The 26,361-nt window shown below is 37.1% G+C and overlaps 1 protein-coding gene across 1 annotated transcript in view; it reads left to right on the top strand.

Annotated features, from left to right (window-relative positions):
* The window catches only part of scaper (S-phase cyclin A-associated protein in the ER), a 720,649-nt gene that overhangs the window by 61,294 nt on the left and 632,994 nt on the right, over window positions 1-26,361 (top strand). Inside the window, 1 exon segment of the mRNA XM_051920308.1 lies at window positions 22,987-23,066. Coding sequence (XP_051776268.1) covers window positions 22,987-23,066 — 80 coding nt within the window.

Genomic DNA, 26,361 nt, shown 5'->3' with positions numbered 1-26,361 from the left:
CTTGTCAATGCACTCACAGATTAAAACAAAGACAGTATGACATCTAGATTGTATTTCTGCTTCAAAATTTTATAGATACTTTTGAGTAATTGTGGAAAACCATTTAGATCAGTTAACATCAAATATAAACGTGGAAAACAATTTAGATCAGCTAACATCACATTATAATGTGACCTTGAGAGATGCTCTGGATTCAATGGCTCCCTTTTAAACAAAAGTGATCAAAGCACATAGAAACTCTTCCTGGTTTAATGAAAAAACTCAGGCTGTTAAATTAGAGTGTCGAAAACTGGAGCGCAGATGGAGAACAACAAAGCTACATGTCATTCAAATTGCATGGACAGAAAGTGTTAAATAATATAAAAAAGCTCTCTTTAATGTTCGCTCAGAATACTATTCTACAATAATCGATAGTAATAATAAAAATCCTCGGGTACTGTTTTCAACAGTTGCTAAACTAACAAATGGGAATTCAGATCTACAATGCAAAATACCAACAGATATTAGCAGTACAGTCTTTATGAACTTCTTCAATGAGAAAATTAAAAATATAAGATCCCAGATCTCAGCATCACAGTATAAACCACATACTAGCTTAGCAGACCCTGCCTCACATTGCATTCAGCACTTTAGTAATTTTAATCCTGTAACTGAGCAGGAAGTCTTAACTTTAATTTCTAAAATGAAACCCACTACTTGTTCCCTAGATCCAGTGCCAACAAAACTAGTAAAAAGTGCAATGGATGTTCTTGCAGCGCCTATTCTAAACATTATCAATCGTTCATTATTGCATGGCACCGTACCTGATGCCCTAAGCGTGTCAGTCATTAAACCATTACTTAAAAAGTCAGACCTAAACCCACACATACTAAATAATTATAGGCCTATTTCAAATTTACCCTTTCTCTCTAAAATACTAGAAAAAGTAGTCGCCAATCCGCTTCAGTCACACCTTACACATTATTTGAGAAATTCCAGTCTGGTTTCCGCAATGGTCATAGTACAGAAATGGCACTAATGCGGGTTTTTAACGACATTCTGATATCCTCTAATGAAGGAAACTCCACCGTAAGTATGTTGTTAGACTTAAGTGCAGCATTTGGCACCATTGACCATTCTATTTTACTGCACAGGCTAGAAAATAATGTTGGGCTTACAGGCACTGTGCTCGCTTGGTTTAGTTTTTATTTATCAAATCGATTCCAATATGTACAGAAATGTGCTGACAGTACTCCATCATTATACACAGAAGTGAGATATGGTGTCTCACAGGGCTCAGTACTGGGACCTTTACAATACAATACAGTTTATTTTTGTATAGCCCAAAATCACACAGGAAGTGCCACAATGGGCTTTAACAGGCCCTGCTTCTTGACAGCCCCCCCGCCTTGACTCTCTAAGAAGACAAGGAAAAACTCCCAAAAAAACCTAGTAGGGAAAAATGGAAGAAACCTTGGGAAAGGCAGTTCAAAGAGAGATCCCTTTCCAGGTAGGTTGGGCGTGCAGTGGTGTCAAAAGAATACAATACAAAGAACAGAACAAATCTTCAATAAAAAATTAAAATTTTTTACTGTTTATTTTTTTACTTTACTGTTTTCACTTTACATGCTTCCACTGGGATCTATCATTAGGAAACATAATGTTAATTTTCACTCATATGCAGATGACACCCAGTTAAACCTTTAATTTAGATCAAATTAAGTTTCTCCAATGTTGTCTTAGTTGTGTTAGTGAATTAAAGGAGTGGATGGATGAGAACTACTTGTCTTTAAACACCGATAAAACACAGATGTTAATTGTTGGAGGGAATAATGCTGATCACAGCAATATTTTGTCATCATTTTAACTCAGTAGGAATCACCATTAATTTTACTGAATCAGTCCACAATCTAGGAGTTATCTTTGACTCTAGCATGTCATTTAAAGAGCATATTACAAAGCTGTCCAAATCATGTTTCTTCCATCTTAAAAATGTTGGGAAATTAAGGTGCTTTCTAAATAAACAGGATTCTGAGAAATTAATTCATGCATTTATTTCTAGTAGGATTGACTACTGCAGTGCGGTGTTCACTGGATGCTCAAAATGTTCTTTCTATAGCCTCCAGTTAATCCAAAATGCTGCTGCAAGAATTATTACAAGAACAAGAAAGTATGAACACATAACTCCAGTTTTTAAATCCTTACACTGGCTCCCGGTTAAGTTTAGGGCAGATTTCAAAATCCTCCTTTTAACATATAAAGCATTAAATGCTCAAGGTCCAGCTTACTTATCTGAACTTCTCATGACTTACAAACCAGAGCGCACATTAAGATCTCAAGATGCTGGTCTGCTTATGATTCCAAGGATTAATAAAATAACAGTGGGAGGTCGAGCTTTTAGTTACAGGGCCCCTAAACTGTGGAATGGTCTGCCTGCTATTATAAGAGATGCCTCTTTGGTCTCAGCTTTTAAGTCCTGGCTGAAGACTCGCTACTTCAGTTTAGCATATCCTGACTAGAGCTGCTGATTAACTGTACAGACTGTTGTTAGTCATTAGCACTAAAACATAAGTAACATGATAGTTATAATTTGTTACTAAACCTCACCTATTCTGTTTCTCTTCTTGGTACTCAAATGTGGCACTTGCTGCCACGGCCCACCTGCCAAGTTGTTTTGCCTGCCTAAGGTAAAGTGATCCTCCATCAGGGATGACGTGAATTGTGGGGTAGAGGGGTCCTTTCATCAAATTGGCTGGCCCAGCGCTGTTTCAGCTGTGGAATGGCCAAATTGGGGAGGCAGCTTGATGGCTGAGGTCTCCAGGACTCTAAACAAATCCAAATCATATTATGGGATATCATCTACTGTTAAATTCTGCTCCATAGTTGTAAAATTTTTATTTTTATACTGAATTGAGTATTTGTTCTGCTCTGTGTATTGTATTGTATTGACCCCCTTCTTTTTGACACCCACTGCATGCCCAACCTACCTGGAAAGGGGTCTCTTTTTGAACTGCCTTTCCCAAGGTTTCTTCCATTTTTCTCTACAAGGGTTTTTTTTTTTTTTTTTGGGAGTTTTTCCTTGTCTTGTTAGAGAGTCAAGGCTGGGAGGCTGTCAAGCCGCAGGGCCTGTCAAAGCCCATTGAGGCACTTCTTGTGTGATTTTGGGCTATACAAAAATATATTGTATTGTATTGGTCCAGTGTGAGTATTGCATGATAGTACATTTCAGAAGATTTGGCTTCATCTAGTGATATTTCCTGCTTTGTGTCCATTGCTACCAGGATAGGTTGCAGTACACGTGACTCTAAACTGGATTACATGAGTTTAGAAATGGGTGGATGAATGGATGTAATTAAATTTTAGATGCTCTGATGAAGAGTTTTCATGATGGGTTCTTAAAACCACTTTTACTAATTGGAAGATCAGTCTGTCTACATGCAGTTCCTGATTATGATATAATCTTCAACTTTAAGTCATTTTGGGACTATAAAAAAGCAGTGCTGTTAGCCAGATATACTGTAGCCCTGTGCAGTTTGGATAGAGCTACAGGTAAAAGAAAACGTCTGCTTGGGAGAATATAATGCATCTGTGTGGAGAGCTAATGTGGGGGGAATGAAGTTTAATAGTAAAATGCGTATAAACAGGACTTTATTTTACTTAATTTAGTAGCAATATCTTTTAACTGCAGGTTCAGTTCTTAATTCTTATTAAACTGTCAGTTCATTGGTGATGGCTTTGTACTTAACTAATATGATCAAGTGCTTATAAAAATGTCTTTTTATTTCAGTTTTCTGTGACTGACGGACGGCAGCTCAACCCGGCCGGGACACCCAAAGAGTGGAAGGATAGGGGAAAGCAGCTACTTTGGGACACTGCCTCTCTCAAGACGCTAGATGGCAGATTCCCTGCATATGGGATATGGAGTTCGGCATCACAGCCCAGCTGGGTACTGTGAGTGCCGCCAGGGGACGCTGTGGGAAGATGGTGAGAGACAAAGTTCTCACCTAGCCTGGAAGTACTGGTAGATCATAAGGGCAGAAGCCCCAAAGTACTTCGGGGCTGAATAAAAACTTGAATTCTCCATCTAGCGTCTTGGGGGGATGCAGTGTCCCAAAGTAGCTGCCTTCCCCCATTCTTCCAGACCCTGGGCGTCCCAGCTGGTTGAGCTGCCGGCCGTCTATTACAATGTGCTGTGAAAATGTTTTGTCTCAACATATGCATTTATTGAAGGTACCTTGAATTACAGACACATGTACGTAATAGTGCATAGCAACATGGATCACAGAAACATGGAGCCTATACTGGCAGCATCAGTCACATGTTGTGAAACAATTCTGGACAGAGCATTAATGTTTTTCGGTACTCGCTCCTGCAAACCCCAACACTCAAACAGTGGACAGTTTTAGAATTGCCAGTAAACCCAACATGCATGGCTTTTGGATGTAAGGTGAAAATTGCAATACCTGGAAAAAAATGGTGGATTCATGAGGGAGCAGGGCTCAAACAGAAAGCTGTTTGATATTTTAATTGCATATTACATAACATGTTTAATTAATGGAAACCTATATTGGCAATAGTAGGCATGTCTTTCTTAAAGTTGCTAATATACTTCTTAAATAATTTGACTAATTTTTGTACTTCGATGGTACAAAATGATGGTCTTTGCAGAACACAATTTTACAGGAAACTGTATTGCTTTGAATTGGAACAGGTAATGTGTAGGAATAGTGGAACTTTTTGGGTATAAATATAATTTCACCTTGTAGTACATTCTTTAGAAATGGTAGCTTCAATCAGATTTGAATGTAACGTTTTGATCTGTAATCTTGTACCATTACAAAGTTTTTGGGGGTCTAGATCTTTAATATAACTAGTGGGCTGTGCCCCCTGCTTGCCTCACTCGGCCACCACCCCACCCCCTGTTCTCGGCGGCCAGCGCTACTTGCCAGCCACTTCACGTCTCTTCCGCTTGTGTTGTGAAGAGGGGGGCGGAACGCATCTCAAGGAGACCCAGTTGCTCCTCTGAAACCCCCTCTTAAACTGTGATACAATGGGAAACAAATACAGCGATCAGCTGCTGGCTTGCTGCTGCCGTGCCGCGTGATTTGCACGCGCTACTCTTTCTTCTTTGCTTAGTCGTTGATGTGTCATCTAGATAGTATTTATAAGAGCTGAGAGCATAGGACGTATGTCTAATAAAAGCCTTTACACGACTGAGAGTTTAGATGTCCGTGATCTTATTTAAAAATAGTTGTAAGTAGAGCATGACTTAAAAGAATCTCATGTTAAAAGTCCCCGCGAGACTGTCCGGGGACAACAACAATCTCATCTTTTTATTCTTGCAGATACGCCTTGGGAAGAAACACTACTTTTCCCTGATGGCAATCCAAATTAGACGATCTACAAGTTGCCGACTTAAAGTTTTAAATCCGAACAATATATTCGATCTCTTTTCGCTGTTCCGTTATTTCACCAAGTAATAATTTCCCTTTGTTTGTGCTAATGCGAGACTTTTGAATTTTCATACTTCCATTATCTCTAACCTTCTCTGCATGTGTAGCATGCCAATGTTTTTGAATTCTTTACGACATTCTACTTTGTCATCGTCTCCTTTTTTTTTTTTTTCCGGCCCCGGGCGTGGTTAAATGTCTTGGCACAAGGTCTTGTGTCGCGGGATGTGAAAGAGTCTTCAAGAAAATCATGCATCATATCCAAGATTTTTTTTTTATAATAGAGAGATATACAAATATACTGAATATTATATCTTGTTTAGTAATGAAGAAGGTAAAAACTTAAGGTTTTTGGCATGATCCGCAAGCTTATCTATGATTTTTTTGACTATAATATAGCCCAATGGCAGGACAGAATTTTGCCAACAGTACTATTTACTTGCTTTAGATGTGTGCTAATAACAGAAATCCAAAGCTACTACTTTACCAGGTGGCTTATTTGACTTTAATATGGTGAGCAACGATATGATTGGATTTGGCATCTGCATCAGGAACTAGCAGATAGCTATCAAGTTCACTTTGACAGCTGAATAAGATGGCTTTGGTGTTCATGCCCCTAAGTGTCAATAAGTAGTGCACTGCTTAAATTCAATGAAATCATGGTGTATTATGCTGTTCCAACAACTAAATGCCACTCTTTTTAGTTGTTTGAATATTAGGTTACTGGCAGTTTTGGTATTGTTGTGAATGTCAGCATAGTTTACCGTTTGACAGCGGTGCATGAGTGATGCTTTGGGCCTCAGGCGGCTGACTTACCATTATTGCTAAATTAAAACATTTGTATTGCAGCAAAGAAATGGTAGCAGGCTTTCTTTGTCATCAATGACATGGAAAAATTGTCATACCATATTTTTACTTTTGATGTTTTAGTGGAAACAACATTTTTAGATTCTTATCAAGTATGTTTCATTCTCTGCATCCTAATTGGTTGCTGCTTTGGCACACTCCACCTAAAACAGCAAGATATAGCTTGAAAATAATTTTGTAGGTGGAAAGAGAAATTTATTCAAGACTTAATTATTTTAGTCTGTCTTATTCCTTGTATACCTATTTGCACAAAGCAGTACTGAAAAAAATCAAGTCATGTTTCAGGGGATTTCAAGTCTCTCTAGAATGAGGATCACTCTAAGACTTACTGAAAATATTGTAAAGGAGTTTAAAGGGGCTGAAATGAGTTTCCTCCGCAGGGTGTCTGGGCTTTCCCTTAAAGATAGGGTGAGAAGCTTGGTCATCCGGGAGGAGCTCAGAGTAGAGCTACTGCTCCTCTGCATCGAGAGGAGTCAGATGAGGTGGCTTAGGCATCTGATCAGGATGCCTCCTGGACGTCTCCCTGGTGAGGTGTTCCGGGTACGTCTAACCAGGAGGAGGCCCTGGGGAAGACCCAGGACACGCTGGAGGGACTAGTCTCTTGGCTGGCCTGGGAATGCCTCTGGATTCCCCCGGAAGAGCTAGTTGAAGTGGCCGGGGAGAGGGAAGTCTGGGAATCTCCGCTCAAACTGCTGCCCCCGCATATAAGAAGAGAATGGATGGATGGAGTTTAAAGTATTTAATAATTATCAGTATTGTGCTATTGCCGTGTCTTATTTTACACTTTTTCTTCAAGTCAAGTCAACTCCACATATGTCTGTTTCACTCTTGGACCATTGTTATCTGTTCACTTACAGTATGCCAGACTTACACTCCCAAGTGCAGCAAAGAACCAATTGAATGAAGCCATGCCACAATAAATCACACAATAGTGGAAGACCAAGTTTGGTTGATGGCTGGATGATTATTTTAAAACACTTTTTATGAACTCAACCAATTACTTGAATTAACTGAGTCTGCTCTTATAATTAGGAACTACTGCAATGCACCTTGTCAATTAGGTTTTTCTTTTCAAAAGCAAGAGTTTGATGAATTTATATCAGCTACTGCTATTAGAAGTGTAATTCTTTTTATCTAGTAAAAATGTTCAGAATGATCTTTGGATGTGTCAGACTGAGTGTAGATTGTTGCTGGACAATAGCACTGGATCAATTTTTTCACATTGGTATTGGTCTTGTAATTTTAGTAAAATGAGTTTGCATCTTGTAGAAAATATCATGTGAATAACCGTTCAATGTCCACTCATTTGACTAGTTAGGTGAAATGTTTCATGGAAATATTAACACAAAAGGTCAGGAAAAATGTTCTGTTCAATATGTAAAAGGTGGCTTCTGTCCTTCTAAATGGTAAGAGTTCATATGTTCATATGTTTACATAATTTTGAATTATTTTACATTAAAAGCAAAATGTAGAAAAAGTATTTTTCATAATGTAATTTATTAAAAATTGTATTACTTTTCCCCTCATAAAATCTCAAATGCTCAAACTTACAATTAAAATGTGCAGGTGTTTTTTAAACACGTGAGGATTTGTGTACTTTAATTAGAATGTTTTAAATTTTGAGTTTTTTTTTTAAACAACAAAAATATACTAGGATATCTTTGCTTCACTTAGGCCAAGGCTTTTATTGTTTAACTGACTTTGTGATTTGTGTTTAATTAATAGATTTGTACATTGATCTTATAAGTTGACTGTAGGAGCCATTAAAGTAATTAAGGCAACAAGGAAACTGGATACAATTTAAAATACAGCAGCTTGTCTTGGGCTTGACTGAGACAGGACTAGAATGAAGGAGGAAAAATTCACGAACTAACAAGAGCTGGCACCTTGCAATTCATCATATTTTATCAAGAACAGCTGTGACTTGATTCGATGTTACTCAGTTTTGAATACCTCATCAGTTTTATTTACATTGTGGCACCAGATTTGGTTTAATAGCTTTAACTGTTAGAATATGGTTTTATATGAGTTTGGGATATCAGAGAATGCAAATGTATTATTATTTTCTTCGTATATTGTTTCTATAACAATTTGAATCTCAACTAATTTTATGCTTTATATTTTCAGTGTTGCCATCTTGGGGCTCTGTTGCTGGGATATGATTACCCATTGCTGGAGGTGCAGGCCTAGAGACCACAGCATAAAAATTAAAAAAAAAAAAAAAAAAATGTAAACCCTGCATGCCACCTAATGTCCAAGATTGTGCCTTACATCCATTCTAAAGCGTGTATTTACACCCTAAGAATTTCTGATTTAGAGCCTTTTAATTCTGCTTTGACTTGGGATTTTTGGTTTTGATGATCATTTTCTTAATTTCCCAGTTTTAATTTCTCTTTACTATTTATCAACATTTAACTCCTGGTCCATCCATTTAACTGCTCACTGGCCTGCCTTTCTACACTTTTGGCAGTCACAATCAAATGATTAATCTTGCCTTAACTTTCTTATTGTGTTTTGTATATTTGTTTATCTTATTTTCTGGTTTATTTAATGCATTTTACATGCATCTTTAATTAATTACATTACTATCACTTTAATTCCAGTGTGCTTGTCCTGGTGAAGGTAACAGTGGCAACACCCTAAGCTGGAGTGACAAAGCCACCCTACCCTCATCAATGATTTCCAACCCCTCACTGGAAGTGATAGATGTTCCAAGGTCATTTCTCTAGATACTGTATAATCCCGCTAGTATATATTAGGTTTTCTGCCATTTGGCTGTGTTGGTAAACGTGCCAGGGGAGGCACCAAGGGACATCTAAATTCCAAGCCCAGAGCGCCTCAACTGCTTCCTCTCAGTTTGAAGTGGAACTCATTGCATTCCAAAGTCCTACCTGCTCAACTTCTCACCCTCACAGAAAGTGATCCCAGCAGCCTTGCATAATAACCTTATTTCACCGTTTGTACTCCCAATCTCATTCTTTTGGCCACTTCCCAGAGCACAAAACCACAGGTTAAAATGAGGATGTAGGTTGATCAGTAATTTCAAAGGGCTTCTTCTACCCCTCTTCAATATTCAAAATTAAGGACAATGCTTTCCCATCCTTTCTTAGAACAACCTGGACAAAGTCCCACCTTCTGTTTCCTGAGTTGTCAAATGTTTTACCATAACCTCTGACATTGTCTGAAAGTCATCTTTCATAGTCTCCCCAATCTCAGTCTACACCTTGGCTTTTGCTTTCATCACTACTGTGTTTTTGGTCTGCCAGTATCTGTCAATCACATCTGGGAACCCTCCTGCTAGCACTGCATGGAAGGCCTGTCTTTCTGCTTCACAAATTCTTTTACCACTAGTGGAGAATTCAGAGGTGAATGTTTTGCAATCTATAGATAATAAATTCTCTGTATTACATGCCATAATCACTTATAGTTTTCATGGCTTGAATATAGCCAAAGACAGAGTGAAACAGTTATTAAAGAGAACTACAGTTTTTAGAACACTAAGTCTCTTATCTCACTAATCACAGCAGTAGTTAATGAAAACAAATCAGTGAACCAGGTAATTCCAAATATACTTCACTTGATTACTCAAAGAAACACCACATGCTCCAGAAAAATTCTTTAATATTTTATGCAGGTACAAATGGAATTCTTAGCAGAAGAGATTAAGGAAATAACATTCACATTAAGTATCTTGTTTAGGATGCAACACGTGGAGAGCAGCTTTCCATGACCAATGATCTCATTATATGAGAAATTTAAGGGTAAAGAACTGATTAAAAGTAAAGGAAAAGAGTTGAAAGGTGTTAATGGGGAAAATCTTGGATGTTTTTTTTTTGTCTTAGGTAAATGTTCTGTTCATTAAAGCTTTATTTTACAAAACATAACCATATGTGTGTTTTAGACTAACTCTTTAGTTTGAGAAATATATTTTGTTTTGCTATTTCTTTTTATGTGCATCATACAGTACAGTACACCCCCAAAATTCGCAGGGGTTATGTTCCTAGAGCACCCGCAAATTGTGGAAAACCATGAATTTTGGATCTGGTTAAAAAAAAAAAGCCTATTTTTATAGTTTAAACCCTAAACATGCCCCCAAAACACTTTAATTTCAAACTCCGCTTAATGCATTACCTAAAAATAAAGAATGTAAAGGTAAACCTGTATACTGTACTGCTATGTCTCCCGCAATGCTGTAATGTAAAATACCGATGTTACTACTATATGTACTGTAATTCATGCAAGTGCGTTTTCATTGCCAGAAGCCTTAGAAGGTGCAGGGTGTTTTGGCAGCATCTTGGTGCTTTAACCCTTAAACTGCCACATACTTGCGGGTTAATGCATCCTGGATGCCAAATACTTTTTTGCTGCACTTTTTAAGTGAATGTCACAATTCACAAAGAAAAAGTGAAATTTTAATGGAACACAATTTTTTTTCATACAAAGAGCATCCCAATTACTGCAACAGTGATCATTTTACACACTGCTAATGAACTGTAAAAACTATTTAAAAAAAAAAAAAAAAAAAAAATACTGGAACAATATGTACAAGTTGCAACTGACGCCATGAATGAAATTCAGTAAAGCACTGAGCCAGCTGCACTTGAGTTGGCTGCACGCAAGCACACAGAGGTAAGCGCTGATGCTTGCAGGCTAGTTTAGAGCAGTGGCTCAATCCCAGGGACAGTGAGGCTGCAGTGCTGCAGGGTGTCACGCTTGGGTCACAGAATTGCACAGAAACACAGGAGATTGTAGAGACAGGAACTTTGTTCAAATACTTCAAACAAACATGCCTATTTCAGAAGTAAAACGAGCTCAGTATGCAGTTGGTTGTCGATTAAAGAATAAACAAACATCATAGGGGAGCATGACCCCCAACAGGAGCAGAGGATGTTTGGGGGAGGAGAGAGAAACAAAGCAATCAGCCAAAAAGGACAGGGGCTATTCAGGCATTTAAGTATGCGTAGCGTCACGCGAGAAGCATATCATGTGACAGAGCAGCCACAAGTAAGCCCAGCAAGTAAGAGAGCAACGTGAAAATAGTCTATCAGCGTTTTTTAAGAGGGGTTTTTTGAGGAATGTCCGTGTCGTCTAGGGGTGCGTTCAGCCCCCCTGTTCACAAGGGGCTGGCAGTGGTCATGAGCTGGCTGCTCCACAAATGTACGGCACTGGCTGATCAGCTCCTGTGTGCTTGCAAATGGCAGTGGGAAACGACTATAGCCGGTTGTGGTGGTTTAATGGTTAAGAGGAACAAAACCGAAAACACAAGAACACTCAGCCGAAGATGCATTACAGTCAATCAGCAGCAAGGAGAAATGAATAACGCTGTAGTGGTCTGGTTCTGCTAAGATTCACACCGTCAAGAAGACAGCGATTTTATTTATTTTTATGGTGGAGATTCCAGGGACGCACCCAGCCTTGGCGCGACCCGCATGCACTCACAGAGACAAAAACAAAGAATGTAAAGAAAATAAATGAAAACAACACCACCCCTGTTCCCCTTACGGCGATTACACATTAAATACAACAAAACACACACAGTAAATCATGAAAAACGTTCATGATAAACGGCAAAGGATGAAATGTAATGATGAAAATAGATGGTCCAGAGATCCGCACGTTGAATGGGAATGTAAAGATAGTCCTACCGCTAGTTCCTGAAATGGTGAAGACAGGTGGAAGGAGCGCTCCTTTTTTTGCATAATGGCCATGAATCCACTTACAGTTCTCATGTACACAGGCAGACTGCAGACAATCCAGATGCCAACCACGAAACGATCCAGGACAAAATGAATAAGTAAAGGTAACCCAACAGAAGGCAGATATACAGGAACTTAAACACAAATTACAAAAACTTTTTTTTTGCTTTTGGTCACCGGACCCCTTTTTAAAAGCCATTTTTGCATCCTTTGACCCCAACAGCCTCAGCACCCTCAGCAGAAGACCAATCAGAGCCACTGCAGGGACTTCTGAGAGCTGCAGTTTCAAATTCTATTGGCTACTTTCACCATCCCAAGCCTCATTTTCCTCTACAGTTGCTACCTGTTCTCTCTACAGTACAGTATTGTCACGAAAAAAGCCATAAAAATTGCGGAGGATATTTGCGGTTTCCACTTACAATCATTAGATAGGTTCTAAGGAAAAATCCGCGAATGACTGAGGCCGTGAACTCTGAACCGCGACTTCACGGGGGTCTACTGTACTACTATTTTAGAGTCTTAGCATTTTGGTGGTGAGCTCCCAAGATGCTCTGCACTGTTGCTGAGGAATGCCTTCCAAGAAGCACAATGTGTCAGGTTATGGTGGCTCCTGTATAAAACTCATGGCAATACTTTGGCTCTCTGTCTGAGATTACGGATTTAAACTTTGTGCAGTAGCTTTTCACCTCGATTCATTTCACAGTAATATTATTTTGGTTCTGGCTACATTTTCATAGTTTTGGTAACAACTCCTGGCAATTTTTTTTGTTTTGACTTCACTTATGGTTTAGCCCTTTGCAATTTGTTTTTATAGCAGTATTTTGGTATTCCAAACCCTACCCCACTCCCCTTTGCACTGACATTCATGCACAGGTCATCTATGGGGGACCCCATCCTCCTCCTTCTGCTCTGATACTTCTGCTCAATTCATCTATGGAGACCCTCCCCCCCCTTATGTTTGTGTTCCATTCACCAAGGGGGTCGCCGAGCTTTGAGTCATGAGGATTCTTAATTGAGAAACGCTAGTATAAATAAACCTGTATCCACTATGAATTCTGAAAAAACTTATAATTTTATTTACCACCAGAAAACGATTTATGATAAAAAGGAAATGTGCATTAATTGCTATGGGTAGCCATTGTGTAGATGGACAACTTTACATTCACAAAAATAAAACACTCTGGCTAATAGAAGTGGATCCTGCCTCGTGCCCTCAGTCACTAGTGTGACACAAATTTGAGACCTTGGGGCTAATTATTGTGGCAGAAGAACAGATGAGTGAAAAACAAGGCACTAGCAATTTCAGGTTATAATAGGAATCCTAGAAGTTAGGAACTGAAGATATAAAGCAGTATTGATAATTATTCACATGTGTTTTACATAATAGAGATTGGTAGAGTGAATTGTTTCATAATGATAATTGTAAATTCAGATCAACTACTGTATTTAAGGTATTAATTTGGAAACAATACACATAATGCACGCATATAAAAGGAAAATATAAAGAGGTAAGGCATAACAATGTTTTTTTGAAAAAGTTCAAATAATGTCATGAAATTTTGGCATGGTAAGAATGCATTAAAAAAGAATACACATTGTTCATGTATTTGTAAACCTTATACTGTACTCATTGTTTTTTTTTTTTTCTCTGAAAAACTGAATTCTATGTAATACTGTATACTACACTAAAAATACATCCTGCCTTAATAAGTGACCATGCCTCATTTTCATGCACTTTATATAGAGGATTTACCAATCATTGACTAGATGGCATTTTAATGCATGCTTCCTTAGACAGCCTGCATTTGCCCATTTTCTTTTAACATATGTTGTCACCATTTAAGGGAACTAGTTACTTTTCAGATATTCCAAATATGAATCTGCAAGAAACTGGTAAAGCAGTTGTGCAGGGCAAAATCTTTGTCATATTTGGTTCATTTAAAAAAAAAAAAAAAAAAATTGGAAAAAAGTTGGAATACATATTTGAAGAATTAATCACTATATACTAGTATTACCACTGCTCAAACTATAAATACAGTATAAAGCACAGTATATATTTGAATAAAGTAAAGCCATATGCTAGAATAGTGAATTTGTAAAACAATGTAGTTATAGTAATCGGAAATATCTGGCAAATTATCTTAACTATAACATGGGGAAATATGCAAACATATAAAATACTGTTCTTACTTGAATGTATCCTCTGAACAGCTGAAAAATATACAATACGAAAATAAATAAGTATATAAAGTCTATATATAGTATATAAATTTTATATACTCCCATTGTGAGGGAGCGTCAGTTTTGGCACAACAGCTATGTGGCGTGATTCCCTGAGGGTGATCCGATTTTCAAGATCCTCATTGTTGAGGACCCAAGCAGCTGGATCAGCCCAAGGGTATGTCCATGAAATACCTGGCTGCGGCAGATAGATGGTCATTTCCACAGGGTGGGACTGGACCTTGTGTCTGCCTGGGGGTTTGCCAACGGGATCCTGAGCTGTTTTGTTGTGTATTGGGTGGGGCAACGTGCTCTTACCAGTACATGCTCCCCAACCTGACCCGATACTTATTATCTCTCAATTTAAGAAATATAGATAGGCAGTTTTAAACTTTAAACCTAGAAATATATTGCAGATTGGCCAGTACTTCTTAAAGATCATAATACAATAGCAGCATAGTTTTTCTTAAAGAGTAAGTTCAATATTTTTCAAGTCAAAGTTATTTCTTCACTATCATGGTAAATATTAATTTGCTACCTGAAATTGTGTTCTAAAGTGAAGCATATTTTATGAATTTTTAAAAAAATGACTAGCCCATTCTTGTGCTTTTTAATGGATTTTAAGAGTACCGGAGTCCTAATGTGATGGAAAGCCTTAAAACTTAACAAAATACAGAAAAAGAAAATGTGCAGAACACTTAACCACATACATTTTTAATAGCATATTGCACACAACTAGACTATTAACAGTCACTCAAAGCTGATTTAAAATTTCTACAAATCAGAACTCTGTATTTGTTTTTGCATCAAAAAGCTGAGCTTGTATTGATGGCTACCAGCCAGAAATATTTCATTTTTCTTTTCATCCGCCCATCAATTCATTTATGACAGAATTTGCCTAGTCTTACCAGAGCCTAATCTGATAGCATTTTGGCTGCAAGACAGAAATCAAAACCAGACATAAAAACGTTTGTTCTCGTAAAAGACAAAAATAATAGATGAAAATGCTGCCTTACCCATCAACAGCATTTACCCACCTTCAAAAAAAAAAAAAAAAATCTAGCAACAGAAAGGAAGGTAAAAAGCTAAATTGATCTCCATATCCCAGTTAATACTGTTTAACACACTTCGCACACTGTTTACAGAAACTGCCTTTTACTGTTATGTTGTATTCAATCAGTTAAACTTTATGTATCACTGTGAGTAATAATAGTAATACAGTAATCCCTCCTCCATCGCGGGGGTTGCGTTCCAGAGCCACCAGCGAAATAAGAAAATCCGCGAAGTAGAAACCATATGTTTATATGGTTATTTTTATATTGTCATGCTTGGGTCACAGATTTGCGCAGAAACACAGGAGGTCGTAGAGAGACAGGAACGTTATTCAAACACTGCAAACAAACATTTGTCTCTTTTTCAAAAGTTTAAACTGTGCTCCATGACAAGACAGAGATGACAGTTCTGTCTCACAATTAAAAGAATGCAAACATATCTTCCTCTTCAAAGGAAACAGAGAGTAAAGCAAACAAATCAATAGGGCTGTTTGGTTTTTAAGTATGCGAAGCACCGCCGGTACAAAGCTGTTGAAGGCGGCAGCTCACACCCCCTCCGTCAGGAGCAGAGAGAGAGAGAGAGAGAAACAAAGTCAAAAATCAATACGTGCCCTTTGAGCTTTTAAGTATGCGAAGCACCGTGCAGCATACTTAAAAGCTGCACACAGAAGGTAGCAACGTGAAGATAATCTTTCAGCATTTTTAGACGAGCGTCCATATCGTCTAGGTGTGCGAACAGCCCCCCTGCTCACACCCCCTACGTCAGGATCACAGATAGTCAGCATAAGAGAGAGAGAAAGTAAAGTAAGTTGGGTAGCTTCTCAGCCATCTGCCAATAGCGTCCCTTGTATGAAATCAACTGGGCAAACCAACTGAGGAAGCATGTACCAGAAATTAAAAGACCCATTGTCCTCAGAAATCCGCGAACCAGCAAAAAATCTGCGATATATATTTAAATATGCTTACATATAAAATCCGCGATAGAGTGAAGCCGCGAAGCGCGATATAGCGAGGGATCACTGTAGTGTAGTTTTTCCAAAGAAAAGGTTAATTTTATTAGCTTGATGGATAACTCAGAGGAGAGTAAGCATCCCAGGTGAGACAGGAAAATATACATTTTCTGGACAGAAGGCCAGAGTGACAGGAAAAGCATATTGGCTGACGGACTGGAGAAATAACTTTATGTCCAGCTGGCAGGAAATAATGGATGGACTAGTAATAGCTGGGAGTCAGAAGTTTTTCCGTCCCTTGCAGGGGAGGACCTTACTACTTTTTTTATGGCCCGGAAGTGTTTCTCAGAAATATGATGTGGCACTGGAAACACTCCTGGGTCCTTCATAAAAGGGAGCCCGCTGCCACACATGGATGAGTCAGCTGACAACACTCAAGTGGAGTAAAGAAGGAGGAAGAATTGTACTGTATTATTAATTTATTGTATTATTGTGGCTGATTATTGAAGAGAGGATTGGGAAGAAGTGCCTAGAGAGAATAAAAAGCTTTTTAACATGTGGTGCTTTACTGTGTCTGTGGTTTGGGACTCTCTGGTGCTCCCTTGTGGTTACACATCCTAAACTGCAATCTCTTGGATTCTTTTCTCATTCAATGGCTTGAACTTGGAACAAGTTTTAGGGCTATTTTCTTCCAATGATACAGCTATATGATCACTGGATATTGAGCTTTGCCTTTCTGTGATTCAAAAACAGTTTTATGATGGAATGTTTATAATGAGTGACCAGAAGCCAAACTATCTGGGTCATTTTAGCGTCAATTTTTAAAGGATTTGCCAATGGAGTTTCTATTCCAACTTTCCTTGGGGGATTTTCCTGACTTGTTTCATTGTGTTCTATTGAAATTTCCGTGCATTCAAATTTAAAAAGGCGTTCCCACACATGCGCATCTCTGAAGGAACATTCGTTAACAGACTACCAAAAATTGGTTTATTGAAAATAATTGAAAGAACAGATTTTTATTTCCACCTGTTTAAATGTTATTTTAGTTTGCTTTTAGTTTCATTGTTATGCAGATTAATTAAATGCTTTTTTAGTGATTTTAGTTTTCTTTAATAATAACACTGTTAAGAAGCAAACAAAATAATTAGTAATACATAAAAACAAAGGCTAGGGATTATAAGGTATATAGTAGGTAACTATAGTAAATAAACCATCACTACCAATCAGTACTTTGACTAATTTTATCTCAAATACAAACAATTTGTTGTAGTGTGAATGTACTCCTAAGTCTAATGTGTTTTCATTTAAAAATTCATACAGTAGTCTCAGCTTTTGCCTTCCATCCAAACTACCTCAGCATTTTTAATCCCTGAAAATACAGACTTCTGAAAATGCTTTCTTGAGCTGTATACTTCTGAAAATGCTGGCTAGCCATTGCAAAGCGGATCGATGGAGAAAGTAGACTTTTGGAATTCAGATTCTAATTGTGCTCTGATTTGTTAGGCTTATTACACAGCTTTTCCCTTGTTGGATCCTTCTAATTAAAAAGTATTATTCCCTCATTATTCACCCTTCATGGAAGAAAACCATGTTCCAACATAGCGGACATAGAGGGGTTGCTTTCCATGGCACTTGTGTTGATTACCTTCAGAAGTATTCATGCCCAGTGTAGACAAACAGCTACATCATATGCATTTTTGGTCATTCCAGTGTGAATACTTTCAAAATACTAGTGTGGCTAAAATCATTAACATTTAAAAACACTGTTTTTACGAGTAAATTAAAATTTGGTAGTGTGGATATGGCCTGTGATATAAACACAGACCAGACATCATGAAAATGTTTGGGGCAGCCATCCGTATAATATCCCTGGCTGCAAAAGGCTTTTGAAAATAACAGAGTCCAAAACAGAACTGATTCCTTGGTGGAAAGATGGCGGCTTTAAATGCCCGTATAGGAAGTGACGTCATCGCAGGGGCCAGAACTGGAAGTGACATCTTTTTGACCAGAAGAGACTATATCTAAGGGGGAGGATCCGGAAGTGACATCATCGAAGGGCCTGGAACCGGAAGTTAGGTCTTTGGAGGTGATGGAACCTGGCAGGATTTCTCGGGAAAGGTCTGCAGGGAAGTGAGAGACTGTCGGTGCATCCCTCTGACCCCTGATCAGATGTGGTATTACCATTACTTAAGCCCTTTAGCTGCCTCCTACTCGCATGTGTGTGACAGGTCCTAATAAGCTCCCAAAGTGAAATGTTAAAATATCTGTTCACACATCACTTTCAGGTTGTTTTTTTATAATGCTTTTCTTCTTGTGGTAATAGTGTGCTTTGTTACTAGTGCCTGTGTCTCTGTTTCCTCTGTATGAAAGAAACTAATTAGAAGTGTGAGGCATTCACATGAATAGGATAGAGTAAGGGACAGGGAGGAAGAATGAAAGGAAAGTTTAGGTGGGAAATTTGGGGTAGTTTGAATAGGATTAAAGAGTGGATGAATTGAATATAAAGAATGATATGAATAAAATAAATGTACATGCTAAGATGGAAATAGGTCATACAAGGTTTGGAATTGGGATAAAAAATAGAACTACACAAGAAATTACACAAACATTTCCAAAATGAAAGAGCACAAGAAAACTTAAAAGAGCAAAGTGTTGTGCCCAATTAATTAAGAAAACCACTCTAGCATGTTCTCAGTGATTCTGAAAATATGAAACTTCATTCTTAAAATGAAAAGTAAACACTGCTTTGGTGTAATTTTCATAGTCATAGTATGCCTGAGTGTGGTTTATCAAAATTGTTTAATAGACCGATATAACACTGATGGGATAGAGCAAGTTTATTCAAAACAAATGCTTTAACCTTTATGCTTTTAAAGAGAGGCTTTTTTTCGGATGTCTGCTTTCAGTAAATGATTGGTATTATCATTGTGTGGAGAAAAACCACTCTGATCTTCTGTCATTCAAAGTGAAGAATTTTAACAAATGTTTGCATTAAATTGGAAATAGGGAGCAGAACTTGCATTTTGGAGCTTTATTTAGATAATTTGAAACACGATTTTGTTTGTCATATATATATATTAAATAAATATATATATATATATATATTAAATAAATTATATATATATATATATATATATATATATATATATATATTAAATAAATATACTTTCTGGTTAAAATGTTGGCAGAACAATGTACATTATAAGTTAAAATTTATTTCCAGTTTTGTAACTTACTTAATGTTACTTTTTATTATTAATTTGAAAACATACGCTTATAATAATAATTTGTAGCATACTGAGTGATTTCAACCTACAGTATATTAAAGCATATGCTTATGAAGGCTACTGGGGAATCAAGCCTAAAATTTTGAAGCTGGGATACACTTGGAAGTAGATATCCGTTTGTTTTACAATGAAATGTCACAGTGTTTGAAAATGAATCATCTCTTGAATTTGTGTTATTTATTCCTTATTTGTTATTTATCTAATTTCTGAATTAGTTTTATTGATAAGTATGTCTTGTGTGTTGTCTTTTTCCATCAAGGACTTATCAGCTGCTCCACTGTTAAAGGCTGGATTTATAATGGGGGCAGATATTGATTATTAGGAAAGTGAATCCTCTGAATGGGCTGTCAGCGGTCAGGTTACATGGTCAAATAGTACAAAATCAATACACAAAATGGTCTGGTGTTTGAAAAGATCAATGTTCTCTATCCCACAAGAACGTCGGTAACAGGGGGACTGAGGGTTTTCCGTTTGTAAATTCAGCACAATTATAGCTTTAAATCTGCATGTAGTGATGGGCTGCCTCACTTACTCATTTGGTGTATAATAACCACTGAGCAGATAGTATTTGTCAGATTAGCTGCATTTATTTAGCATGTTTTATGCCTGTTGATTGATGAGATAACCAGTTTGGATACAAATCACAAGCATCAGTAACTGGAGATAAAAGATTACATTTGCTGATTTGTTGCAGATTTGCTTTGTCAAGAGTGAAGGATGTTAAAGAAGTAAATACATTAACACTTAAAACATTAAAATGTATTTTGTAGTGTGGCTTTAGTTTGGTCACATGTACATCTAATTCTGTTTATAGTTGTTATTATTAAAGTTTTATAAATATTGTGGCAAAATTCATTTGTTGGTGTTACCAAAAATGTTTTGATAATCTTCTTTTCTAAATGCACCTCCCTTAATTCTTTTTTACAAGACTAGCCAGTACATTTTGAGCTCTACTTTCTTGATTTATTTAACAGTCCTAAGCATGTCCTTTCCATGAAAAATATAACTAAAGTCCCCATTGCTTGTAAGCAAAAAACAAGTTGCATTTTGAGATAATAATAATAATAATAATTCATTACATTTATATAGCGCTTTTCTCAGTACTCAAAGCGCTATCCACACAGGGAGGAACCGGGAAGCGAACCCACAATCTTCCACAGTCTCCTTACTGCAAAGCAGCAGCACTTCTGGCTGGAAGTAAAACAGGAATTTGCATATTTTATCACCATTAGAAAATTGTCTATGATTATTAGAAATATTTCGAAATAAATAATGGCGTGTAGTTGACGTGTAAACCTAAATCAAATAAAGCATTCATTATAATTGTATTTAACCACTATTCAGGGAATTATATTGCACATAAGAATATGCAGCTTGTGGAAACTGTACTACTGTATATCAAGTAAGGCAATAACTCTGACACGGCATACTTATGATGTCTGTAGTTTTTTTTGCTTAACCACTGTCTTTGTCACCTGACATTTATATAAGCTGTGTAGGCCCTTGTGTGGATTCATGGAAAGTACTAAAGCACAGATTATCACTAAAATATATAACACTTCTGTTTGGAACTGCCTGGCGGTAGGAAGGTACTGCAGACAATAAAAGGCAAGATGAGCACAGCTTCTTTTGTGAATGGGATAATGAGGATTTTTCAAGTCCTGTTTTGCTGGGATGTTAGCACTCACAGAATATTAATGGGACTCCAAGCACCTGAATGCTATTTTGACCTAATACAGGGCACTGTCACCTTGGCCACCTACTGCACACTGCTTTCCACTTCACTGTAAATCTTTACTTTTTGCCATTCAGCCTTAGCTGAATATGTCCATTGTGGCCTTTCCAAGATAAAATCCATTGGCTCGTTTTAGAGGCCAGGAATTTTTTTGCTCCCTGTCCCAGATAACATTTACAGGACTAGATCTCCTGCCAGTTTTTTTTCCTCACTGCAGGTGTCTTCAACTTTAGTTCTGGAGATCCACAGCGGCTGCATATTTTTGTTCCAACCCAATTTCTTAACTAGTCAATCCCTGCTGATAAAAGACTCTTTTATGTTGTTCTGTAGCTTCATTCTGCCAAGTCGGGTCAGTTTTACAGTATATTGCATATTTTTTTCTAAGAATTTCATCCAAATGATTTGTGGACTGCAGCAAATACTAGTTTTCAGTCCTCCACCTTTTCCTCTCCTCAGTTTCTTCCCAGATATATTTTTAAGATGGAAACTTCATGATGAACACCATACAGCTGTTCAAGAGTGGAAAAAAAATATTTGCCTAAAATTAAGCATGAATCTGTTATGTCAACAATAGTTTTTCTGCAGCAACAATTTGCTTCTAATTAAGGAATTCGTTTTTTTTCAGAAAGCTATTGTTGCCCTCCATCAATGAATTTGAGATTTCTGCGTTATCTCTGTGTTAACTGGCATCATACTGTACTTGGCTTCTATTGGAAATACCATAGTGATAGTCCAGTGTACTTCTCTGATGTCAAGAACCCAGAGATTTTGCTTCTTGTTATCTTAACTATAAAAGTTTATCTTGTGTCTAATTATAGCCGCTATATAAACCCACCAGCAATCACAGTGAGCGAAGATTTACAGATAAATTTAATGTAACCAAGACGGTTTCTGATGCCTCATCCCTTTTAAGCAACCTAAACTTGAAAAACTGGTGATGACTGTACAGTAAGTTACTTTAGTCAAATATGTTAAGAGCTTGCTGTAATTTTCTAGTAATCTACATGATAAAATATTTTCAAGTAAAAGACTTCTTCGATAATGTACTTTTCTAAAATGATAAAAAGAGCCCATCCATTTTCTCATCCTGTTTATTCCACTAGAGAATCACATAGTATTTTGGCAGTATTTCCTACTAAACAGGAGCCATCCCTGGTGGGTCATCAAAAGAGACACTTCACACTTGCATATATCCATATTCTGCGGTAAACAGCCAGTTTAAAGTTGTTGTCGTATGCCTTTTTAATGTAACAGCATGTGAAATTAGTTTCTCAAGGTATGTAATTTACCTCAGGGTTGTGGTGGCCCAGAACCTATCCTGGTAGCATCAGGTATAAGATGGGGACCAGCACATCAGAGCTTACTTGTATATACCCTCACAAATAGAAAAATATATAGCCAGGGAACCTAATGCACAAGTCTTTGGGGTGTGGGAGGAAAACTGGAGTACCCCAGGCCGAATCTAGAGAGAAGGTGCTAACTCCTTACAGACTGTGACTGAGCACAGGATTTAAACCCAGCATGTTGAGATCATAGAGTGGCAAAATTCTAACTACTATGCTTCCGAGGTGCCCACTTTTTGAAATAATCTTGAGAAATTAGATGAATAAAGAAAGAAAAATAGCACACTATATTTGAATTACTGTACATTTAGGTAGACAATGCTTTTTAAATGCAACAGGAAAAAATAAAATGTAAAAATAAAATAACACTGTGTTTACATTTTCTTTTTTTCTGGTTTTGTCTTCAGCAGGAAAATCCAAATCTCAGTCTTCTGGCAACTCAAGGTCCCAGCGGCTGACTTCAGGACTACACAGAAACAAAAAGCAGGTAAATTAATTAATTCAGTATATGAAGAAGTTTGTTTCTATCATTTACAAGTTACAATATAAGCATTGTTTAGTATTTACATTTTCAGAATGGAAATTTTTTTGTAAATGATGGTTTTGACACTTTTTTCCCTAATTGCTTTGTGTACCCAATCAGAATTCAGGTTTATAATTCTTTATACCAGCTGTTTGGCACATTTCTATTAACATTATTTACCATGTCGCTGAGATAGTAATAGTAATGATTTATTTATATAGCTCTTTTAAAGTTTTATTGTTCTACAAAAGATGCATCCTTCCACACATTTTTTTCTTGCTTTGTTTGTGCTTTTTGGAACTAGAGACCATCCTATTGTCAAGGAGAGCAAGTGACTTGTAGCTCTTTCCTGTGCTGCAATTAGGTGTGATTAGTTTCCTCCAGTAATATGAAGTAAAGTTTTTATTTGCCAGAAAATATAAGAAAATTGCTATATTGTTCTCAAAAGACAGCATTGCATTTTTGTGTTAAATCCTGCCAGAAAATTTAGAGTACGAGATCCATGAGGGATACATAGCTATATCGATGAAATGTGGAGAAAATATTGCTATATAACCTAATACAAATCAGTGTGAAATTTGTATTAAACTGCCCTAATACAGTGCCTTTGAAGAAATCCTTCTATTGTGCCATCTGTTAAGTAGAAAGACGGTGCAATATCAACAAAAAAGATTCAAAATAAGACCTTTATATTACATATACTCACAAAGTATATCTGGTTAAAGATGTACTCCACGTATATATGATGCATAAAGAGCTAGTAACAAGAAGGATTTTGGTGACCCATTTTTAAGTAGCTAATGGAGAGTGAAATGCCAGAAATCAGATGTGTAGTCCATGTCTGATCCTTGAAGCTGACGGCCTATCCCCTGAGTGGCAGTTATTGAACTGTGACAAACGAGCCATGTCATTGCTGGCTGGTATCTTGGGACTCCGAATGACCTTTCCATTAACCGGCATTGCCTTAGTCTTTGTGCTTTAGATAATGTTACATTCCCAAATTTGCTGCTTGATATATTTTGTAAATTTAATGTTTTTTATTCTAGTTACTGTTTGTTCATTTTATTGGCTTCTTTAATTTAATAATTAGGTCAATTATTATATTTGATTTTTCTAATATAAAGTAAAATGCTACTGCACAAAAATCTAATGTCTTATACATTTTTATTTAATAAAAGCAAAATGCTTTATACTTTATACTTTTACCTGAATTGTCTATTAATTTATTGGTAATAGTAAAAACAAAATTAGCCTTGCATACTCTTTAATTTGCTGATACAAAAAACACATGCACATTAAATAGTATGTGCTGTATATAACTATAAAATATATGAAATAATTTAAAAGTATGTACATACTGTATATAATTATAGTGACAAGTTGGCCAGCTAGGGCAGAAGTAGTCTGGTAGTGCTTGACATGATTCTCAAATGAGAATTTACGTCTGGGGCCAACCTGTTAAAAGTGTGTAATGAATAGCAACAAAATCCTGCGTTGCAAAGGCTTACTAAAGCACACATTGCCAGTTTCTGCATTTAAAACCACCACCGGGGTTTCAGAGAGAGAGAGCAAAAGATAATGAACATAAGACTTCATGCTGAGAGAAAATGAAAAGCTGAAATTACTGTTTTCCATTCAGGATCTCAGTAGCACAAGGTAACTGAATCTTAATAATTAATTTGCATGTTTTAATTAGTGCTGCAATAGTGGAGACAGACAAACAGACAAAGATAAACATGCAGGTAGACCACCTTGGCTACTAGGCTCCACACATTTGAGAAGTGCCTCTGTCTGCTACAGTATCTTTCTGTCATTTTAACTATTGCATTACTATATGACAAAACAGCAAATCGAGTTTAGACAAGTATTGTGGTCCATGGATATGCAATGTTTTAAAACACTGCGGCTACTTTGTCATGACATATTTGAATTCCAGTTAGGTAGTATGTTAAATTTCTTTAGTTATTCATTTACATGTGTAGTCAAATGTTGAATTTTGTGCAGCCTCATCTGTGCATCTGCTGGTGGTAGGCAGATTTGTTGATTCGGGTGTTCTTAGTACTGAAATTTGAATCACCTTTGGCTCTTTATCAGCTTTCTTAATGGCAGCTCTTCTGACAGAGTGTGACACACTATTTACTTCAAATGCATATTTTGCAGTTCATATTTTCTTGAACATAGCTGCCAGTTCTTTTAGGCTTACATTGACACATACACTATCATCATAACGCTGAAAAACAAGGTGTATATACACAGCACCTGCGACGACATATTATTTATGTTTAAAATTTGTCAGTTGATGCTGTTGAATGAAAATGTATAATCTGAAGCTACAGAAAGGCTTTTTCCTTTCATCAAGTTATGTTTATTTTTAAAATGTGCAATGTGCTCTCTGCACATGTGACTCACAGTTATGCGTCTACTAGGGTCTTTTTAAGAGTCTTTGACTGAAGATGGTTCATTGTAAGCTTGCTGTCTGTCGGACCAGGTTAATGAGAGCACCTTTGATCTTTGCAGTTCAAAATCACCACCCCTCCTTTGAGCACCACCTTTATGAGGTGTTGGATCAGTTTAAAAATAATGGCAACCCATGAGTCTTCTGATTGTTCCTACACACTTTTAAGGACAATTCCCTCATGGTTGTCCGCAGCAAGACTAAGGCAAAAGTGCCAGTTTGGGTAAAGAGTTGCAACGAAGTGATGTGTCATATGTGTTTAAAAGGTGTCCTAGAAGTAATTACAGTACAGTGGAACCTCGGTTCACGACCATAATTCGTTCCAAAACTCTGGTCATAAACCGATTTGGTCGTGAACCGAAGCAATTTCCTCCATAGGATTGTATGTAAATACAATTAATCCGTTCCAGACCATACAAACTGTATGTAAATATATATATTTTTAAGTTTTTAAGCACAAATATAGTTAAGTAAACGATAGAATGCACAGTGTAATAGTAAACTAAATGTAAAAACACTGAATAACACTGAGAAAACAACAGAGAAAACTAACACTGCAATAGTTTGCGCTATAGCGCTACCAACCGCTGGCTAAAAACACTTTTTTTAATGAGTTTTAAGCACAGGGGAAAAAAAAATGAACATTTGAAAAAATCCGTAATTTAATAAACCATCAAGAAAAGTAACATTGCAACAATGCACACTACGAACCGATTGCTGTAAACAGAAGTGAAAACAAAATCAAGCCCAGTGCATTCTTTAACTGCCTTCCTACCTTAAGCGTCCAGCCCCCTCTCTCTCACA

The sequence above is a fragment of the Erpetoichthys calabaricus genome, chromosome 17 (genome assembly GCF_900747795.2).
Source record: "Erpetoichthys calabaricus chromosome 17, fErpCal1.3, whole genome shotgun sequence".
Classification (NCBI taxonomy): Eukaryota; Metazoa; Chordata; class Cladistia; order Polypteriformes; family Polypteridae; genus Erpetoichthys; species Erpetoichthys calabaricus.
Note: the sequence above shows the minus strand (reverse complement) of the source record. Positions and strands in the feature narration are given on the sequence as shown.